The sequence below is a fragment of the Channa argus genome, chromosome 6, assembly GCF_033026475.1.
Source record: "Channa argus isolate prfri chromosome 6, Channa argus male v1.0, whole genome shotgun sequence".
Lineage (NCBI taxonomy): Eukaryota > Metazoa > Chordata > Actinopteri > Anabantiformes > Channidae > Channa > Channa argus.
This window is the reverse complement of record NC_090202.1, coordinates 15,695,644-15,716,318: the sequence shown is the minus strand read 5'-3', so window position 1 is coordinate 15,716,318 and position 20,675 is coordinate 15,695,644. Positions and strand designations below refer to the sequence as shown.

The window sequence follows — 20,675 nt, the reverse complement described above, 5'->3', positions numbered from 1 at the left end:
CAACTACAGCCTCAAGTCTGTTTGAGTACAATGCTACAGGCTTGGCACATCTATAGTGGGGCAGTTTCTCCCATCCTTCTTTGCAGCAGCTCTCAAGCTCCATCAGGTTGGATGGTGAGCGTCAGTGACCAGCCATTTTCAGACCTCTCCAGAGAGGTTCAATCGGGTTCAAGTCTGGGCTCTGGCTGGGCCACTCAAGGACATTCACAGAGTCCTGTAGCCACTCGTTTGTTATCTTGGCTGTGTGCTTAGGGTCGTTGTCCTGTTGAAATAGGAACCGTCGCCCCTGTCTGAGGTCCAAAGCACTCTGGAACAGGTTTTCATCAACGATGTGTCTGTACATTGATGCATTCACCTTCCCTCGATCCTGACTCTCCCAGTTCTTGGCACTGAAAAACATCCCCACAGCATGATGCTGCCACCAACATGCTTAACTGTAGGGATGGTATTGACCAGGTGGTGAGCGGTGCCTGGTTTCCTCCAGATATGACACTTGGTAGTCAGGCCAAAGAGTTCAATCTTTGTTTCATCAGACAGGAGAATTTTGTTTCTCATGGTCTGAGAGTCCTTCTGGTGGGCTGTCATTTGCCTTTTATCGAGGAGTGGTTTCTGTCTGGTCACTTTACCAAACAGGCCTGATTGATGAAGTGCTGCGATGATGGTTGTTCTTCTGAAAAGTTCTCTCTCCACAGAGATATGCTGGTGCTCTTTCAGAGTGACCAGGTTTGAAATCTTAGGATCTAGAAACCTAGAATAGAACAGAGCTGTTTTTTCGACAAACTAGATGTAAACACATTCCCTGTATTACTCTGTGGAAATGTAAAAAACAGAGAAAGGCAGAGATCTTGGACAAAGATCTTCATGCCAAATGTCTTTTGGTTGGGGCTCATTAGAGACTGGCAATGTGAAGGGATGATTCTTGGGATGCTGATGTATCCCAGTAACTACACAGGTGCACATTTTGTATTTTGTGCCAAAAGTTAATTTAAATAATGCGGAATCCGTAAACATATTTTATATTTATGTTTCTTTGTCCACCATAAAAGTAGATATATATGGTGGACAAAGAAATGATTAGGCTCCTACTTAGTAAGATAAGATAAACTTGTCTGTTCCAACTGGTGACAGGGCTCCAAAATTCACATGTAGTACATACAATACAGTAGGATTAATATACATTATAGGGTGTTAAATAGTCAAAAAAGTTGCAGTTATCTACTTTATCAGATGTACTAGATCTGATTCCAATTCCCAAAATATAGTGGAAATGTCATTTTCATGTGGTAAATTGGTAACACATAATCCTTGCTTCATGCAAGAGATATTTTCTATAGCTTGTGGTCCATTTGCCAGCACCACAAATCTGTATCTGTATCTATTCTACTAGGCTCAGTAGAGCTGAAAGGTGAAAGTGGATCTGTAAAAAAAAGATTTTGAAAGATAGGCTGTAGGAGAGAGATCGAATCTCAAGGGTTTGAAGCCGGAGCACATTTGATTGAAGAAATGTCCCAGTTCTAATTTACAATGGGATGTAATGAGATGATCTATGGGAAATACGTGGGAGGTGATGTACGTTGCTGTGGCTGTTTCTCTGTGTGTTCAGCTAAGAGGAGTGAAGTAAAGGGACCATCACTATTACTGTGAGCAAGCCTGGACCTGCACACAAACAATTTCCACTTTGTTCAAATAATTTTTCGTCTTGTGATGATCTAGAAAACCAGTTTCAAATTTCACAATTTAATTTCTGAAATGTTGTTTGCATATTTTGTTTACTTTTAGGAATGAAAACCAAACCCTGGTATGGGAGGACACAGGTTTATTGTAATAGGAAAAAGACAACAAGGCAGTGTCAGACATGCAAATGGTTCAACAGGCAAATTTACAATCTATAATTATATACAGATTAATTGTCAATAACATACAGCATTCATTTGTTTGCAGAATCAATTTATTGTAAGGTAGAAGAAAAGGTATACAATGTCTGTTTCAGTAGTTTTCAGACATGACAAATTATGTTAGAATAGCACTTGTAAAAATAAATATTGACCTTTATATCAAAAATCAAACATAAAATCAAATGTGATTTAACAACACTCAAGAGGGAAAAACATTTCCTATGATTCTTTAAACAAGGCTGAAATTTGTGCTCAAAAATGTATATACCTCATAATATTAATACTTGTGTCAATCATGTTATACACAAATATACAACGTAGTTTGTGTATGAGTGTTGTACATCCTGATGTCTGATTTCTGAACTGTAAATGTAATCTCATTGTGCTTCAAGGTAAGAACTTGTTCAGTGTTAGATAGATAGATATTCTACACTACCTACAGAGTTGCTTACAGATGCCTTTTATTAGCCTAAACTACTGCCTGCTTCAGCAACAATGTTGGGCCCACAGGTTTGAAAACTGGGCCAACATGGCACCGTGACAGCAGACAGTCTTCACACTGTTTAGACAGCGCTGACATTCATATAATGACACATTCACTTTAAACAACAATCAACACTGTGCAACTAAAAGGGTAAAGTCAGCTTCATGCTACATTTACAGTAGAGTGTGCGGCAGAGGTCTAAACATGAGGGTAGAGGTGGATTTATTCGCTTGCCAGCAGCTACCATCTAATACTGTGTGTATGTGTGTCACAAGTCCATTTCTATATGAATGTGTGAACAGTTTCTGATGGTAAATAATGGCCCTGAGGCTCAAAATCTGACACACAAGGACTTAAAGTGTTTGTTTTGGGACAGATCATTTTGGGTATGTCACAAAGAGGCACGACCACACTGATTACTTCGTGCTGATTCGTAGATCAACTATTGTTATATCCTCGTAATGACAATGTTAACACGCTTTCCACATACAGTACTTTCAACCTATACCATGGATACAGATCAAGATCAAAGTCAGCTGTGAACATCTGTCTAGTGCTGTCTAGTTAGTTCCAAACTAAACTGGGTCAAGACGTGTTTGTCGTTTGCATCCTGTTAGGTGAGCAACATCAGGGAAATATGGTGCTCGACAAAGGTATTACCATATTTCTCATATAAGAGCAGAGCTTCATGAATAAAATCTTAAGAGGTCAAATTTTCAACGATTATATTCTGACCTCCATTTCATTCAAAACACATAAGCTTTTAAACGTTATAAACATCTAAAACTAGATAGATCATATTTGGTCTCTGTCCCTCTGGTTTCAATAAAACGTGCAACACAATTGTAAAACCAATATGATAGAAATGGCGCAGTTTTTTTAAATCCACAAGGAAACCACAAATTTACTTCATTGTTTTCTTTAAATGTGTGGTCCACCCTCCACTGCTAAGTAACAATTGAGCTGACATCGCTCCTCGTAAAACATGGAGTGAATTGTTGCAGACATTTCCTTTTTAGGAAAACTCAAAATAGCCCAGTTCATATAATATTAAGATTGCAAAAGAACCGAAATATGACCACTGCACACACCCATAGGGACTTTAGCACAAGAGAAGGAAATACAATTAGGTTTCTTTATATAAAGCCTTGTTGGATAAAACATTTCTGATTGTGAAATAACCCAACATGAGCTGTTACTATTGCTGACTATGGAGCCAAAAATTTTAGTAACTGATAAAAGTATTTAAAACACGAGATTGACTATCTACATCCATGTTTTTTTAGGAAATGTGCAGTTCCAACTTGCCAGGGGTTTAATGAGAAGATGGACACAGCTGTCAAACCTCAGCACGCACACTGGAAACAGGGAAACGGCCAGTTCTCTACAGAGGCTGAGGAGCTGTGGTTTGTCCCCTAATAAACCTGAACAGTGGAATGGTGTTGTTATGTTTTTAAGTCTACATCAAACCCCTTTTCCCTGTCTCTCTCTCTCTCTTACACACAAACACTAAACCCCGGCATCAAATTTCCTTTCCATCTGCTGTGCATTAGGCTTCTCTTCGTCATTCTTGCTTTCAAAGAAAGTCTTCAGTCTCATTATTGCTTAAGTTTTTATGAAGTTTTATGAGGTCACTGCTTCTATTAAGTCCTTATTGTTAAATAACCATTCTGGAGTGAAAATGCACCATTAAACTCAGAAATACCACACTTCTCCGGCTGCTGGCTTTGTTTGGTTGCTGAAGCTCACTGGAGGCTTCGGGTTTGACACGTGCAGCGTTGAACACGTATGTGTTGTAACATACATTGTAAGAGTCCATGAATTATATATCACATTATATTTGGTCCGTACTAGTTAAGTCAGAAATTTTCAATATGTAACCCCCCATTCTGGGTGGATGCACACATTCAGTGAGGCATTTATTGCCTGTTTAACAAGTCTGATTCTTCCAAATACTGCATAATAATTCTTTTGGATTGTTGTCCATTGCTGGCATTGTACAACACAGACTGAAGGTATGATGTTCTGGTGCTACTGAAGTGCTACTGGCAGTGTATGTTGAGTTTTGTTCTAATAAATGCTGCCACAGTATGTTTACAAGCTGTGATGTTTTCTTCTCATCGGCTCAGGCAGTTTGTAGCAAAACATGTTTTACCTGTTCTCATCAGCCCGATGGGCCTTTGTGCCCGTTTGTGTCCACGTCGATCTCAGTGTTGAGTCTCACAGGTAGGTGGTAGCCTCTCTGTTCTCCCTCTCTCTGGCCTGAGCCACGGCCACATTGATGCACTGCAGCCACTCCTCAGCGCGTTTCTCATCCTGAGCTTTCAGCACATACGTCTTGCTGTCAGTGAAGATCTCAAAGGCGCGTGGCAGACCCCGATCACGGCGCTTCTTGGCCACAACCTTTTCAAGAAGGAAGGAAATAAAGATGTTGAGAGTCCCAATTCTGCTGAGATGGTGTTGCAGCAAATTAAGTGTAGTCGTCATTTTTGAGGTTTGTTATTAAGAGAATGTTACAACGTAACTCCTCACCTTGACACTTTGCACCTTGCTCAGTTCAATAGGGATGTCTTCCAGCTCGTCCTTCTGTGGGGTGGGGACATGGAAAATGTGAGAAATTTTCAGCCAACTACAGAACAAATGAAAATTCAGGAAAATCAAATAGGTCGTGTAGCTTGTATAGTATTTGATAACACAATGTATTTGCTGTTTTGTTAATCTGTTGTACATCTGTAGCATAAATAAGAAAGTGACTTTAAAAATTAACTTAAGTTTACAAAATGAGTAAATGTGCTTTATTTTATCTTATAACATGGAACTGTGTAATACTTAAAATTACAATCTAATTAATAAATTAAAAACAGGACAATGCACAAGACATAGAGACAAAGAGATTTCCTTTAAGATTTGTACCTGATTTTTGCAGTATATGAATAAGTATTGTCTCCATGTCAGAGAAAACCTCCAAACTTTGTATCGGTTTCTTCAGAACCACAGAAGAAACAATTCCCTGGATGAACAGTTACACATTAACTGTTGTTCTCCTGCCTCCCCGGGAAAGGACACAAAATCCTCCTGCTCAGCTGCACCTCACATCTGTGCATTACCTCAACTAAGTCTAATTTTGAATGTCTGTGTGTGTGTGTGTGTGTGTGTGTGTGTGTGTGTGTGTGTGTGTGTGTGTATATGTAGGGAGATGTGGTCGTGTGTTTTTACACCATAGTTAGTTATGTGGTTAACCAGAGCAAGCTGCGAGAGTCATGGCAGCTGTCCACATCCTTTCTGTGGTGTGTTTGTGTTGAAAAGCCTTCAACTAGAGTAGACAAGTTCACGTTTTTACCTCCCTGGTGTGCTGCGGAGCATTTGATTTCTGTTTCCCACTGAGGATTTATGCCAGTGGTGTCATGTGCTAATTCAACCCCTCACTAACTGGCAGTGTACGTTCAATATCTGTTGCTGATATTTTGACTCTTTAGTGCATCTGACAGCTTGTAATTTAGGAGGCAGTAGTGCTGGTAATGAAGCCAAGGATTCTGTGGATTTTGAAACAAACTCCAGTGTCTTGAGATGCGTACTTGTTTTTGTTGAAACAACAAAATGATCTGTATATTTTTATATATTACAGTTGTATTATTATTACAATTTGTACTGTTGTTCTTATTTAACTTTGACACAACAGTTGAACAGCACTTGGCTGATGAACAGAACCATTTTATCTTCTGTCAAATCACGTTATTTTTTTTCCTCTGTGATGTGCATGTTTGCTTTTTGTGTCTCTTCTTAAATCATATGCAGGATTTTGAAGGGCAAGTGGATAAATGGTAAAAAAAAAAGGTAAAATGTGTCAGTGTCTTGCCCAAGGACACTTCGACATGTAGCTGGGGGCGGGGATTGAACCACTGCCTTACCAACTGAGCTACAGCCGCTGTGAATGCACTGTAACTACCATAATGCCCCCAATGCAATAATACATTTCAGTGACAAACAATTTAACATACAGTGGTCACACACACAATAATGGATTACATAGCACAAGCAAAGTTCTAGTGTCTTAACAGTGAAATAAATAAAGATAAATAAAGATTTGGCTGCCAAGGTAGGAAAGTGTTATTAAGAAGATTTGGGCATCAGATGTGTGGTGTGGCTGTGTGACATGTTAAAGTGTCTTTGGACAAGACACTGAACCCCTCACTAATACTTTGAATAGAAGCCCCAACAATTCCCCCATGGGATCAATAAAGCACATTAAAATGAATGATATTTCCTTCATACAGACATAATATAAAACACAATGTGCCACATTTTGTTATAGGAAAGGCAGCAACTAGCTAATAACTGCATACTGGTAAAGGAACTGCTTATATAGCTGCTTTTATCCAAAGTGCTTCACAATGTTGCTCTTCATTCACAAACAGATGACAGAAGTGTGCGAATAGTATGTAGGTGTGCAAAATACCACCTTTATTATAATATTCTCATGATCTCTCACCATCTCTGGGACAAATCACGTTCAGGCCTGGACGCACTTCAGCACCAGCTTTTCCCTGGTCCCAGCTGAAGAAAACATTTGGTGTTTGGCAGACGACACACTGAGACTAAGCAATCACAATATTTTTTCCCCTCACAAGTGTGCTAACAGAAATAAAGGTTACAACTTGAGTACTAAAGTAAGACTCAACCATTGGATTTGTGTCAGACTTCTCAGTGTATTGAAGCTGCGTGACCATTCACTATGGAGGATGCTTTTGTTTTTGGTTCTTAAACTCACTCGACAGTTGAGAGAAGGTCTTTCACAACATACCAACCACCTCCAGAGCATCTTGGCAAACTGAGCTGGGAGAACAAAGCCACAAAACCTTTCCAATTTGTGGCTGCTGCAAAACAGAGGAGTGCATTACCATCTGGAGGAGAGACACAAAGACTATTGTGTGGAGTTAAAAAAATAAGAACTGTACTTCTTCTCTTCCACCACCAGGAAACATTTCCCTGTTTTTAGCTATTACTGTCTAATAGTAGTTATAGTAATAATATGTAATAGTTCTGTCTTAGTTTACAGAAGCTGGTTGTATAAACATGCCACAGTCTAAAGACCCAGAGGACGTCCAATCTCCTGTTCACAGTGGGAATTATTTCAATTACAATTAATTGTTTCACTCTGCCATGAGTGCGATAAAGCAGGATATAGGCATGGATACACACAGGTGAAATAAAAGTCCACTTCCAACATTTCGCACAAATTGAGCTGATTGAAAATGTTTTTTTGTTTTTTTTTTGTCAGCTGGATAAAATCAAACTTGACCTTCTGCTTCAGCTAATTCTTTTCAGACCTCTGACCTCAACACATTTTCAGTCGTGCTGCTTTCACATCATGTTTTTGATAAGGCAAAATTTTCCCTTTGCACAATAATTCTCGGATCGTGACGTCAGACTTTAGTCAGCATTATTGTAAGTCAGCAGCAAACACAGGGAGGTTGGAGGAAAAAATGTGCTCTAGCTACCCAGGGGGAAAACTCCTCACCTTTACTCATATGACAATGTTCGCCCCTTTTTTTCACTCACACATACTTTACAACGTAGTACCTCCTTCTCTGTGCTTGCTACTTATGTGTAGTGATATCTGCTTTGAGTTAAAGTGGGTGAGGGTGACTCATGTTGTTGCAGCATCTTGCTTTGGCTTTGGGAGTGTCCCAAGAGTCCCCACTGGGGCCAAGGTTTGTTACAGGCGAATTCACCAGATGCTCCCGAGGGAACAGTTGAGCTTATCATGAGATGGGATTTCCATTGTTTCATGCAGAGTTTCATCATGTTTTAAATGATACGGAACAGGAAAATGTAAATCAGCAATTTTAAAGCAAAAAGCCAGAGACACTGTGCTATATACTCCTGTGTGTATGTGTTTGTGTGAGGAGGCTTCATTTTCATTGGCTACGTACTGATTTGCCTCTCCGGAAGAGCAGTTGGTTTCCTGCCAAGGTGAAGTAGCGGGTTTTCCAGCGCTTAATAAACTTCCAGCGTACTTGCTTCTCCTTCAGCTTCCCCTCGATCAGAGGCTGTCCCTCCTGGTTCACAACTAGAAGGCCACACAGACCACCAGACCAACCGCGAAAGAAAGAAAAAAAACAAGAAAGAATTATGAAAAACAATAAGACATATTTGTGAATTTCAAGACACATTTGTGTATTTTAGGATTTTTTTTATGCTTACTGTGGCAATCAATAGATTTACGTGAAAGGTATGTCATTATAATGACTCAACTGTTTCCTTTTACTTTAAAGGAATCAGGAATTGTTTCGCACAGGAGTCAGCATGGACACGCTGACCAGTATGCGGTTACACACGAGATTTTTTCCCAATTCCGACCCCTGTCACACACATTAACATATAAACCCCAGCTGATGTTAGGACTTATCAGTGTAAAATTAACACAGCATCCAATTTTTTTTGGAAACAGGGTTGTGCTACAAAAGCCCAGGCATGGTGCATTTAAGCTGGAACTACCTTGAACGCATCATCTGTAAATGTGATTGCACCAAATTTGGACACCCTGCAGGCCTCTTCATTCACAGAGGACTTTTTTAATTCATGACCTTATGCTTCTCCAAATAAAGCGAATCAACATTTAACATTTTGGAATTTAAAGCACAACACAACCACTCTGCTGGCCCGAGCTTTGCGTCAATCTGTTCTGTTTCAAATTTCTCTTAGTTTTATTTATTTCTGTTTCTGTGTCCTTAATTGTAAAGTTTTAGAACCTTAAGGCACTTTGAACTGTAGATGTATGAAGAATGTGCAATACATACAATCTTATGCACAATCAACATTAATGAGTCGCTCAGTTTAAATGAAAAAAAGAAAAAAAAAACATTTGCTTCAGCTTTACAATATGTGTGTTCTCAGATAGAGAACTCCCACATGGTCCTGTCTGGACTGGTTTGATTAGAAACACTCACCCACATCGACCTCCTGGACTGAGTTGGATCATGTACCAATTTGAGTGTGTGTCTTATTACATACATCATTACATGTATTTTTTGTGCGTGTGCTTATGTAAATGGATGTTTTACTTGATTACAAATGACCAGTTTATTTTGTTTTGGCCGAATAATAAACTAAGCTTTAAGTGATCGCAGATTAATTTTTCCATCAATATACCAACGTACAAGTCAAGAGTAACTGATTAATTAAGCTGTTGCTACAGTACAAATGTTTGCACCCAACCTCTTTTTGCATGTGTGTGGCTGTGTAGAGTTTTGACTGTGATACTCAGATGTTTGGTTGGTTCAGGTATGGTTCCAGTAATTCAAGACCACCAAACAAACCAGTTTTTGTATCAGCATCACTGAGTACAGGAGACAAGAGATAACTGCCATCTGTTGAGAGTGTGTGTAAATGCGTGGGCATGTTGAAAAGATGATTCACTGAGGTACCCGAAGCCAAACACGACAAATCATTGAAGGTCATCCAATCCCAAATCACAAGAGAAAACAGGACAAAATGGAGCTTTTTTTTTTACAGTTTTCTGTTTGATGTGTTTATTATTTAACTACCCTTTACTGTAACTTTTCGACAGACGGTCAAACAAGTTACAATTTCAGGAAGTGAGAGCTCCACAAGGCCTTTACAAGTCTGTCTTGACATTTTTTTTTTTTAAGTACATAATAGGTACTGTGTCGGTAATCTGATTGATCCTAAATATTTCCTTTAAGTGGTAAGTTCATCTGAACTAAAATGAATTCTCTCACTAATCTGTGCTTAAAGTTTTAGCTTATTTTCTCCAGATTTTAATGTCTGTCTTTACGATATTTCCACCTCAGTACAATGTAGGTAAATAGAATTTTAAAAATTCAGAAACAATCACCCCTGTTTACCTAAATAATTGCCTGAACTCTTAAACAGGTGCATGTCGGGAATCCTTCTTCAGCAAAAAGTGGTTTTCTATTCACCTGCATTATACTCAAAGTTTTGGCAAATAAATCCGACTACTACAAAGTACAGCTAAAATTACATGTGGGAAGAATTATAATTTAAAATGAATTATTATTTAAAATGACAGTAGTAGCTACTTCCAAGAAAAAAAATCTTTTTTGTATATTTAATGTTCACTAACCATCCTTATTGAAAGATTTACAGTCCAAATAATAAGCAACTGTGTGTATTCGCCTTTTTAAAGATACAGCACTGCTTATATACAGTACTGTGCACTTGGGAACATTGTCACACTGGAAAATAAAAACAGCTCTCAATACTGTGTCAAACTAAAGCAAAACTAAAGGAAATCACGTTTCCAGCTGATAGAAATTATAAGTCCCTACTGTATATGTATGCAGCCCCTTATGCAAAATTCTTCAATCAGCGATTCATCCTTATCCATCTGTAAAAGATGCTCCTGTGTTGCAATTTGTGAATCTCCATCAAAGACGAAGGAAAACATCCAGTGTCATGTTGATTAGAACCCGTGTTGCTCACAATAGTATTTACAGTGTTCACATTTTATGTGTTTTGACAATGTGGAATAATGAATGAAATCTGATGCGGTACAGTAAAAATAGTTTCTAGTTATATTTAAAATGTCCCTTGTTTTGAAGAGAGAAAACTGTAAAATGCTCTGCCTATAGAGTCACAACTGGTCTAGTCTAGAAGCTTATGCCAGAGAGTTGTGACAGGAATGAACCAAGAAAACTTTCTCAGGAGATTATTTATGTATTTAAACAGTATTTCAACATATTATCTAAAAACATGCAGGTGTAGAGTGCAACAGGATTTGTTATCTCAATTAAAAAAAGCTGCTAAATAAATGTTAATGTAAATGTCTAAGCGAATGAAAAACTACGATTTTTTAGCATTTATGATCCCATCAGTATCACCAACACCACTGGCAGAAATGCAGCCACGACAGACCCTCCACTATGTTTTACTCACCTCTCTCCAACTAGTTGATAATTAAACCCAAAAAATATAAAAATAATCCATTCTTTTCCACTGATCTTCATTTCAATCGTTGCGAGCTTTAGCAAATCTCAGCGTTTTCAGCCTCCGAAAAAACTGATTTCTTGCCTGTTATCTTTCGACAAAAGCCATTCCTGGTCAAGCACTTTGCATTTAGATAGAGCTGCCAGATTCTGAGCCAGAAACTGAGAAAGTTCTTGTTAGATTTTGACAGTTTTCTTGGTCACCTTCTATTTTTGGGATTTTGACATGCTAAGTGCAAGGGAGGGTCACACTAAGTACTTGATACTCCTAGAAGCATTTTGTTGTATTTTATAATACTGTTCATATTTCATATTAGTGTGTTTATATTTCTTTTATTTTGTAGATAAATTCTAATAAAGAGACTAAATAAAGAATAAAGAGAAATAAATATTCTTAATGATCACAGCCTTGCTAAATGTAATGGTGGCCTGAGATGTTTGCAAACTACTCAACACTGCCACTACTTCTGAGAGACGACTCGCCTGCATTGCATAATAAATATTTCAAAATTCTGGGTTCAGAAAGAAACATTTCTGATGCATAAATCTTCTGTCAAACAGCTTTGGTGCAAACACCTGGTGACTGATCACTGGATTTGTTGTTAGCCCCAGGCATGTGCTTCACTTCACAACCCGCAGTCTGACATGATGACATCAAACAGTGAGGCCAGGATGCAAAACATACACGTAAACCCAAACCCATAAACAAATAATGAGGGTGACCTACAAGTCAAGAATTCTGTGTCCTGAAGCAGACACAGTTTTATTTACATCTTTCCATGTGAAGTAACATTTTAGAGCTAAATCTGTCACATTCACAGGAAGGAATCCTGTCCCGAGGGGCAGATTTAGCACTAAAATGTGACCACAGGGGTCAAATCTATAACCCAAACCATGAAAAACTCTTTGTAGACTGTTGCCCATAAAGTTTCTGTGTTAAATGTCATCTTTCACTTTTTTAAAAATAGGCCTCCCAGAGGGTAAACAAATTTCTTCTTCCAACAGGTTTTAAAAATAAAACAACAGTAAAGTTTTGTTTAACTTTGTTTCACTGTACAGAGCAAAGGCACACAACCGCTCACTTACTTCAAAAACCTACTAAAAATACTCATCTTATGTGAGTTAAAAGTCCAAATGTATAATCAGAAAAATCTATGTCTTATTACTGAGCAATGAGGGTTAAGGGTGAAAAGTTGTCAAAAGTATAGGTTTAATGACACCGTGATTACAGAGTTGCTGTCCTGCACATGTCTGGAACGTAGAGTCATGCGGTCATCTTTATACTGAGGAGAAAAGGATCACACCTGGAAGCTGCCAAGTACAACCCCAATCTGACCTGTGGCCACTGAGCAGCTCCAGTTGAGCAGCTGATATTAAAAGGTCTCGCTGAAGGTGGTAATGAGGGATGAGCAAGTGCTGCTTTTTAGTTGTCTGACCCAGATTCTGCCGGTGTGGGGAACTGGCAGACTTCTGGTTACAAAGTTGCTTCTCAAACCATTTGGCCACCACAGTGCTTAATATAAAAATACTTATGTTTAGTTGGTATGATGGCACGTAGATTATTTTGGTCTTCAATGCTCTCTGAGATACGTATACTGGTATTTTTCTATCGTTAAAAAGTAGTTCCAGTGAATACTGATCACAACTTCTGGGAAGTTGTTTCTGGGGACATAAGCTTTCTAAAAATAAAACTATTTCCTTTAATTTAGATCAAATTGCCAAAGATAAACACCAAGGAAAATTGACAGATGTGAAATCTATTTTTTAATTGTCACTGGTCATTGCTGTATACACAACTACCACAATTTTCATTGTGGTAGAGAAGAGGCAGTAATCTCAAAGGATGTTTTTTTCATGGCTAGATGCCATGAAGAGTAAATGAGAAACTTTACATTTATTATTTGCATAAACATATATAGAACAAAATTACCAGACATACTGTTCATGCAGAGCAGCAGGACCATCCAAGGACACAGGGCTTAAGCAAACACACGCACACACACTTTCCAATCACACAATTCCACAGGGAGCGTACAAACTGTACTACTTTTCCTCTTCTAAATCCTCCTGTAATGTAGAGAGACTGGCAAGAAACCTGAAAGGTAATCATCTGTTCTTTGCAGTCTTTCAGCTGGCTCACTGATTACTCTGTTAGAGGCTGGAGATTTGGCTCCATCTTCACTGTGTGTGACTGTGTGTGTGTTTGTGCGTGTGTGTATTCCAAGAAATTATAGGTGATGAGACAATAACACGGAAGACATAAAAAATGAAAAACCCAGGTTAATGAAAGCTTCCATCTAAACAAACTGTAGGAATATTAACTTTACATTTTACATCCTTGGTACTGAGTACAGTATCGCTATATGTTCAAAACTGCAGGGACATATTTGAAATACAGTGACATTGTGATCTGGATTGTGGACAGATTATGTGTGTATGAGGGCCAGTTACTTTCAAATGATCTGATTACATGAAATAAAGGAATAATTTTTCAAACGTTGTAAAATAATGTCATACTGATGTTATTCAAGAAGTTAATCACAAGCGTTTGGTTTGGCTTTTGAGGTCTCAATTTCTGTATAGTCTCAACTGTAGACCACATATCGTGTCATTGGTGAGTAGTAACAATTTTATTTCTACACCACACAAAATTTATGTTGTGACCAGCCATCCTCTCATGTCTGCCTTTTCTTCCCTCTTCTTTAATGCAACATCTGCTGCAAACTACGAACTACCCTCTTCTGATTCCTCTTATATAACTAATACTGTAACTGGTTCCATGTGAAGCACGGAGAGATGCTCTATATTCAGATTTAAAGCCTGTTTCACAACCGCTCTGTCACGTTTGCTCCCCTGTCTGCTCTCCTAGAGCTGAGATGTCACTCATCGACTCGACTGCCTCATCACTCACCTACACACACTGCAAGCAGAACAAGACTGAAGTATCAGGCAGAAAACAGACAAGTTGAAGATGGTTTTCGTTTTATAGACTTTTAATGTGCTCCCTTCCTCATTTCGGTCTCATTTTGTAGTTTTAAGTTTCCAGTATTTGTATTTGTAGCGAGACACACACATTAATCTAAATAGACCTGGTCACTGTTCCAACTCTGACTTCATTATGACACAATGCTCACTGAAGGGGGTCCCTGGTCCAAAGTAAACCCATCACAACTGATTACAGTCACCCTCCACAGACACTTAAATCAGACTGCCAGCTATTAAATAAGTGTTGCTCCTTGCTCCATTTTCCTTTACTGTTCTGAGAAAACATTCATTCTCCTGAAGGTATTTTGAGTGAAAACACCCTGTGGCTCTCTGTGATGGTTTTATAGGTGGACTCCAGGGAACAGCGAGTTTGTCCAAGACAGCCCGTCAGATGATGAAAATAAAAATAAAAAATTGTAAATGACATCTTACTTGTTTATCACTCTATTTGGAGAAGGCTCAGAACAGTTCAAGGGAAACCACACAGAAGGCAATGCATAAGAAAAAGTGTGTTATCTCATGGTTGTTAATAAGTGGGAGTGAAAGTGTACAATGTTGTTCTACTAAAGGTGGCGGGGGTCAAGTTATCACATGATGAGGGATCCTTTTTTGGCCGTATGACTTTCTTTGTGTGTCTTGTCTGCCTCACATTATTACCCAGCTTGTTCTCAACTATATCAAACTTCAGACCTAAGCTGTGTGTGTGTGTGTGTGTGTGTGTGTGTGTGTGTGTGTTTACCTGTGGCTTTCTCAGGATTGTTACACATGAAGCAGAGCCAACCTCCTTCTTCCTTACTGTATCCAAACAAGTCGAAGAAACGTACTTCCTCCAGCTGGATCTGAAGACTGTCCAAGTCCTGAAAACACATGTAAACAAAAGGCACAGAAAAAAAAAATCATTCCATCACAAATTAAACTAAACTGTCTAACTGCAGTATATTTCATATTTTCTGTTTTACATACAGTAAAACAGGATCTTGGTCAATGTGAAGTAGGGCTACAGTAACACTGGTAAACAAATATTATATAATAATATAATTATATAACATCATTTCTGATAGATTCGTGCTGTAAAACATTTTTTAACTGTGTGTATGTGAAAAAATAGAAAGTAATGTAATCCTAGACCCCCATTAGAAATCCCCGAAGACATGCCTGCACCTGGTAAGAGTTAGACTTCTCTCTAAATGCACAGAAACCCACTTCAGTGACACATAAACCCTCGAGATAATTTGGAGAAAAACAGGAAAACTTAAAGACGTGATGGATTGCTGTCATCAGTCTTCTTGGCAAAACAGCTCTTTTTTGTGTAGGTTTATGCTGTATTTAAAACATATTTCGAATTCTGCATCTTTAATAAATACCAGAACTGTATTCAGCTGTTGTTATTTTGCTGTTTAACCGGAATCTCTTTATAACAGTTGAAATATCTTGAAAGTAGCTTCTGCTTTTCATGTCTTTAATCTCTGCACCTGCTGCAGGCATTTTACATTTTCCGAGTAGTATTTCTCACTACAAAATGGGAGGTGGATTCAAATAAAGATAGGAAAAAGAAGTACCTATAAGTGTTTGACCTTTTGACCTGTGCCCCTTCAGTCAATAATGAGAAAAGGTGTAAATGTAAAATCTGTTCTGTAAGTGTGTAATTACACTTTCACTAAAACCCACTGTTCAACACACACACTCTCGCTGAAGGCCCCTGACCAAGTGTGCATTTGCTTGAAGGAGTGTCAGAGCATTTAGATTCATCCGTGCGCCAGTGCTCCTTTTTGTGATGTTAACCTAAGTAATTGATGTGAAAGGGCTTTGCTTGCAGATACGAATAAACTAGTACCATGTGTCGTTAGGAAAGCCGGCCCATTTGTTGGTTTACATGAACATTAATATTCTGATAGGGTTCAGGAAAGCCAGCAGTCTTCAGGAGGCACATGTTCAAGTGAGAAAACCTGATTATGATTACTGGAAAAACCTGGGAAAACTGGACAGTGTGTGAGAGAAAAAAACTTTGCACGAAGTTGCACAAAGAAAGAAATGTAAGGCCACAAATGATCTTTATTGTTCTCTTTTTAAACTGATGTATTATATTTGACAGTTTCATGCTTAAGCTTTTAAAATATGCTACATCACTACATAACTACATATCATTTTACTCAACATTATAACAAATAATCTGGTAGAGAGATCCTATTTAAAAGGGAAGTGGAAAAACTTGGGGATTTTGGAGTGTGGAGAAATCAGGATATCTTTTTTTAACCTGTATGACAATAAATTGGGGAAGAAGCCCTTAAAAACAAGACCCACACTAACCATCAGTATTATCCTAAATTGTAATATACAATAAATTACTCAGGTGCCATTAGTCTGCAAAACATGTACTTTTACTTTCTGTAGTAGCACTTTTATGTTGTACTGATTCTGTCACTTGTTAAATGGTGATAATTTTAGATAAAAAAGTTTTATCAAGGTTGGCTATTGAATATAATAGTGCTACACAGATAAATACATTTATAATCAACTTGTGCCCTGAAAAAACAAACAATGTTGCCACAGGCTCAACATTCAATTCAATTGAATTCAATTCCACTTTATTTATATAGCGCCAATTCACAACAAAGTCATCTCAAGGCACTTTACATAATAAAGTCCAGACTACACAAGTATGTAGAGGCAAGCCAACAAATCCCCCCTGAGCAAGCCCTAGGCAAAAGTATAGAGGAAAAACTCCCTTTAACGGAAGAAACCTCCAGCAGAACCAGGTTCAGGGTGGGCGGCCATCTGCCTTGACCAGCGGAAAGTGGAGAGAGAAAAGAAAAGAGCAACAAAATGCAACAACAAAACATTACACAGGTTGGTAGGACGAGTAGCTGCACACTGGAAACACACAGCTCCAAAGCCAAGGACACCTGCAGGAAGGGACATAGAGAGGGAGACATAGGGGAGAAGCACAACTACGGAAGAGAGAAGACACAAAATTAATAGCATGCAGTGGTGACAAATAAATGTATATAGAGAAAGAGGAGAGGAGCTCATTGCACCCAACGCTCTAAACCTATAGCATCTTAAGTAGGAGCTAGTTCAGGTTGACTGAGCAGTTTTACCTATAAGCTTTATCAAAGAGAAAGGTTTCAAACATAGTCTTAACAGTAGAGATGGTGTCTGCCCCCCGAATCTGGATTGGAAGAAGAGGGTCTTGATAGCTAAAGGCTCCCATTCTACTTTTGCAAACTCTGGGAACCACAAGTAGGCCTGTATTCTGGGATCGAAGTGGTCTAATTGGGCGATACAGTACTATGAGATCTTTTGAATATGATGAAGCTTGACTATTAAGAATTCTATACTAGATTTTATGGGAAGCCAAAGGAGAGAAGCTAATGAAGGAGAAATATGATCTCTCTTGCTAAGTCATCACTCTTGCCGCAGCATTTTGGAGTAATTGAAGGCTTTTTAGAGAGTTATTAGGAAAACCCCAAATGTTGGGAATTACAGTAGTCCAACCTAGAAGTAACAAATGCATGGACTAGTTTTACGGCATCACTTTGAGACAGGATGCTCCTAATTTTAGCAATGTTCCCGTAGGTGGAAGAAGGCTGTGCTAGAGATTTGTCTCTGGAACATCTGCTCTGCTGCTGTCTCACTGAATTCTCACTGAATCATTTGGACTTTACAGAAATCATCAACAAGTGTTGACTTTAAAAAAAAACAAATAAAACAAACCTTTTAATGCCCGTACAAATGCCAAGATAATTAAAATTGCTTTTAAATGCTGATGAGCCAAAGAGAAGAGTGAAGCGTAAAAGTGTTGAAACACAGACTGAGTCAGTTGTTGAGTAAATGATGTGTAAACGTGAATGCAGAAGTTAAATCTGCTGCATAACACAGTACGAGATGAATCATAAAAAAGAAGAATGAGTAAGTTAGCACACATTCGCTTCCTGAGTCCATGATAAAAAATCAGACTCTATGGTGCCAGGGCGACATCACTGTAACCCACAGCTGACTTGAATTAGATTTTAGATAAAAGACTGTGTTGTCAGTGACAAATTTGCAGCCGGGCAAGAAGCTAATTTGTACAAACACAACAACATATTTGACTCATCAGGGCAAAAAGTGGATTCAATAAAGGCTGGATTATGAAAGTCCAAATAAAATCTTCCTCTGTAACCTCAGGTAACTGATTAACTGATTTATTCAGATTTGGTACAATCACTGAAAAGTATAACATTTTGGTTGAACAAGTTCATTTGAACCCGGAACTGAGGAGAGATGACTAAAAGAGAGGCTATTTGGATGTTTCCGGCCAGAATCGGGAAAACACTGGTAGGCTGAGGCAGGAAGAGAAGACAGGAGGTGGGTCAGCCAGGAGACAGGTGAGACATAGGACATAGTTGTCTCACCTGGAAACGAGAAGGGGGGAACCTGACATATGAACCAATTTAAAGAGACACTGACAAGAGCTGAAAATCACATACTCTAAATTCCTCTACTGTGACAGATTTGGGTTTTCTGTTTCCACCATACTCCCTTCTCTCCTTCCCTCCCCCCAAAACTCTTTATCTAATCTGAGCTACGACTCTTTCTTTAGCTCTCTTTATCTTCTGTTTTTTCAGTTTTTCTCCTCTTCCTCCATGACAGTTGTATCAACAAAGGAAAAAGGTGGTAAAACAATCCTTTTAAAGTGTCTGTTCAGTCACAGGCTCCCATGTTGCTCAGCCTCCATTTCTCATGCAATGTCTTCCCTCTTTTCCTCTAATTATATTTTCAACACTTTCACAATCGCATGCTACTCACAGTTATGCTCAAATTTGTTCCCTCATTTCATGATTCAACCATCTTCCTGTCTTTTTCATACTTCCTCCTTCAGTGTTCTCTCCAGGTCTTCTCTCTTCCAATCACACTCATGTCTACTCTAAACACTAAATTTGTACAGCAGTGCAGATGCACAAATTCAGTACAGCAGTAGATTAAAAATAATTGAAGGATGGCAGTAGCTCAGTTGGTAGAGTGGCTGCCTTCCGACAATAGGGTCAGAGGTTTGCGCCCCACTCTTCTCAACCACATGTTGAAGTGTCCCTGGGCAAGGTAGAAATTGGCAAGATACTGAACTCCCATCCCCATCCCCAGCCATCAGTGCCGGTCCCAAGCCCGGTTGAAGGGGGTTGAGGGTTGCGTCAGGTGTAAAATCTGTGCCAAATCTACATGCGGAAAAATTATCCTCTGTGAACTCACAGGATAAGCCAAAAGGACAAAAAAAAAAAAAAAAAGGTGATTTGAAATAATTCCCTCTCCTTTATTCTTTGGAGCTCGGTACTTTTTCCTAACATCTCAAACCATCCTCTCTCCCTGTCACAGTACCCAGGTCACCCTTCTGTCTTTTTGATCTCTTTAAGCTTTGATACTTCTCCCACATTTCTTCTATGCATTATCTGCATCACTGCACATTTTTCCCCTGTCTTGTCCCTTTTTCCATAGCGCACTTTTACTCCATTCCACAATCACCAGTTCTCAGCCCCCCTTCTTACTGACTTGTTCCGTGACAAACAATGAACACAATGTCAGTTTTATGAAGCCCATTTAAGCTTTGACATTTATCTCTTAAACTGTGAAATTCTCGTTTCTCCCATCCTTCAATTCCATTACTTTTCTTATAACTGTACTTCTTTCTCTTATCTTCACTCTCACCAGCTTTCTATTATCTACTGAGTTATAAAACTACTAAACTGAGTGGTCAGATAATTCCCTCTTAAATCTCTGAAGCTGAATAAAGCCCTATAGTCTTCTTGAAAAGCTGCCTGTCAGTATAGATTTACTGCTTACCTTTTCTGTCTCATATACATTTCTTTCTGTCACATCTCTTCTGTCCTCGCCTTCACTACATGTGTTTCTGTTTTGCTGAAAGTGTCATGACTGAAGCAATAGATCTGATGGAGAGGGAAACAAAGCAAACAGGAAATGCAATGCATATGGAGGGAAAGGCTGTAACCTGTTTCCTCTGTCTATCCTGTTAAATATCACCTACTCTTCAGCTTTTGCTTTCTTAGTGCTCAGTGCTAGCATATGTAAAACACATGATTTTCCAACAATGCACATATTGTGCCTAGAAACTGCTTTTTAGTTTAAATAAACTTTGTATTAGTCCAAATGTCAGGGTTCAGTTCAGTTCAAAACAGGCCAGTCTTCAGTAGTGAACTACACTGATGCTGTTATTATTTTTACTGTTTACTCTGTTAGTTTACAGCATGTTTTTCAGTTAAGGCCAGTTGAGGTCTTCTGAGCTTTACTGGTGGTTTAGCACGTGAATCAGAGAGGGAAGAGTCGAGACAATAAATAATGTAAAGGACACAG

The 20,675-nt window shown here is 38.7% G+C and overlaps 1 protein-coding gene across 7 annotated transcripts in view; it reads right to left on the bottom strand.

Moving 5' to 3' along the window:
• Positions 1 to 1,801: 1,801 nt before the first annotated feature.
• The window catches only part of veph1 (ventricular zone expressed PH domain-containing 1), a 60,980-nt gene continuing 42,106 nt past the window's right edge, over positions 1,802 to 20,675 (bottom strand). For 4 of the 7 annotated variants that reach the window (XM_067507072.1, XM_067507070.1, XM_067507071.1 and 1 more), the window contains exons 12-15: positions 15,073 to 15,190; positions 8,313 to 8,449; positions 4,912 to 4,965; positions 1,802 to 4,782 (exon numbers count right to left, since the gene is read on the bottom strand). In XM_067507072.1, the coding sequence (XP_067363173.1) occupies positions 4,600 to 4,782; positions 4,912 to 4,965; positions 8,313 to 8,449; positions 15,073 to 15,190 (492 nt within the window). In that variant the 3' untranslated portion in view covers positions 1,802 to 4,599. The other 3 variants (XM_067507076.1, XM_067507077.1, XM_067507074.1) reach the window with 3 other exon arrangements.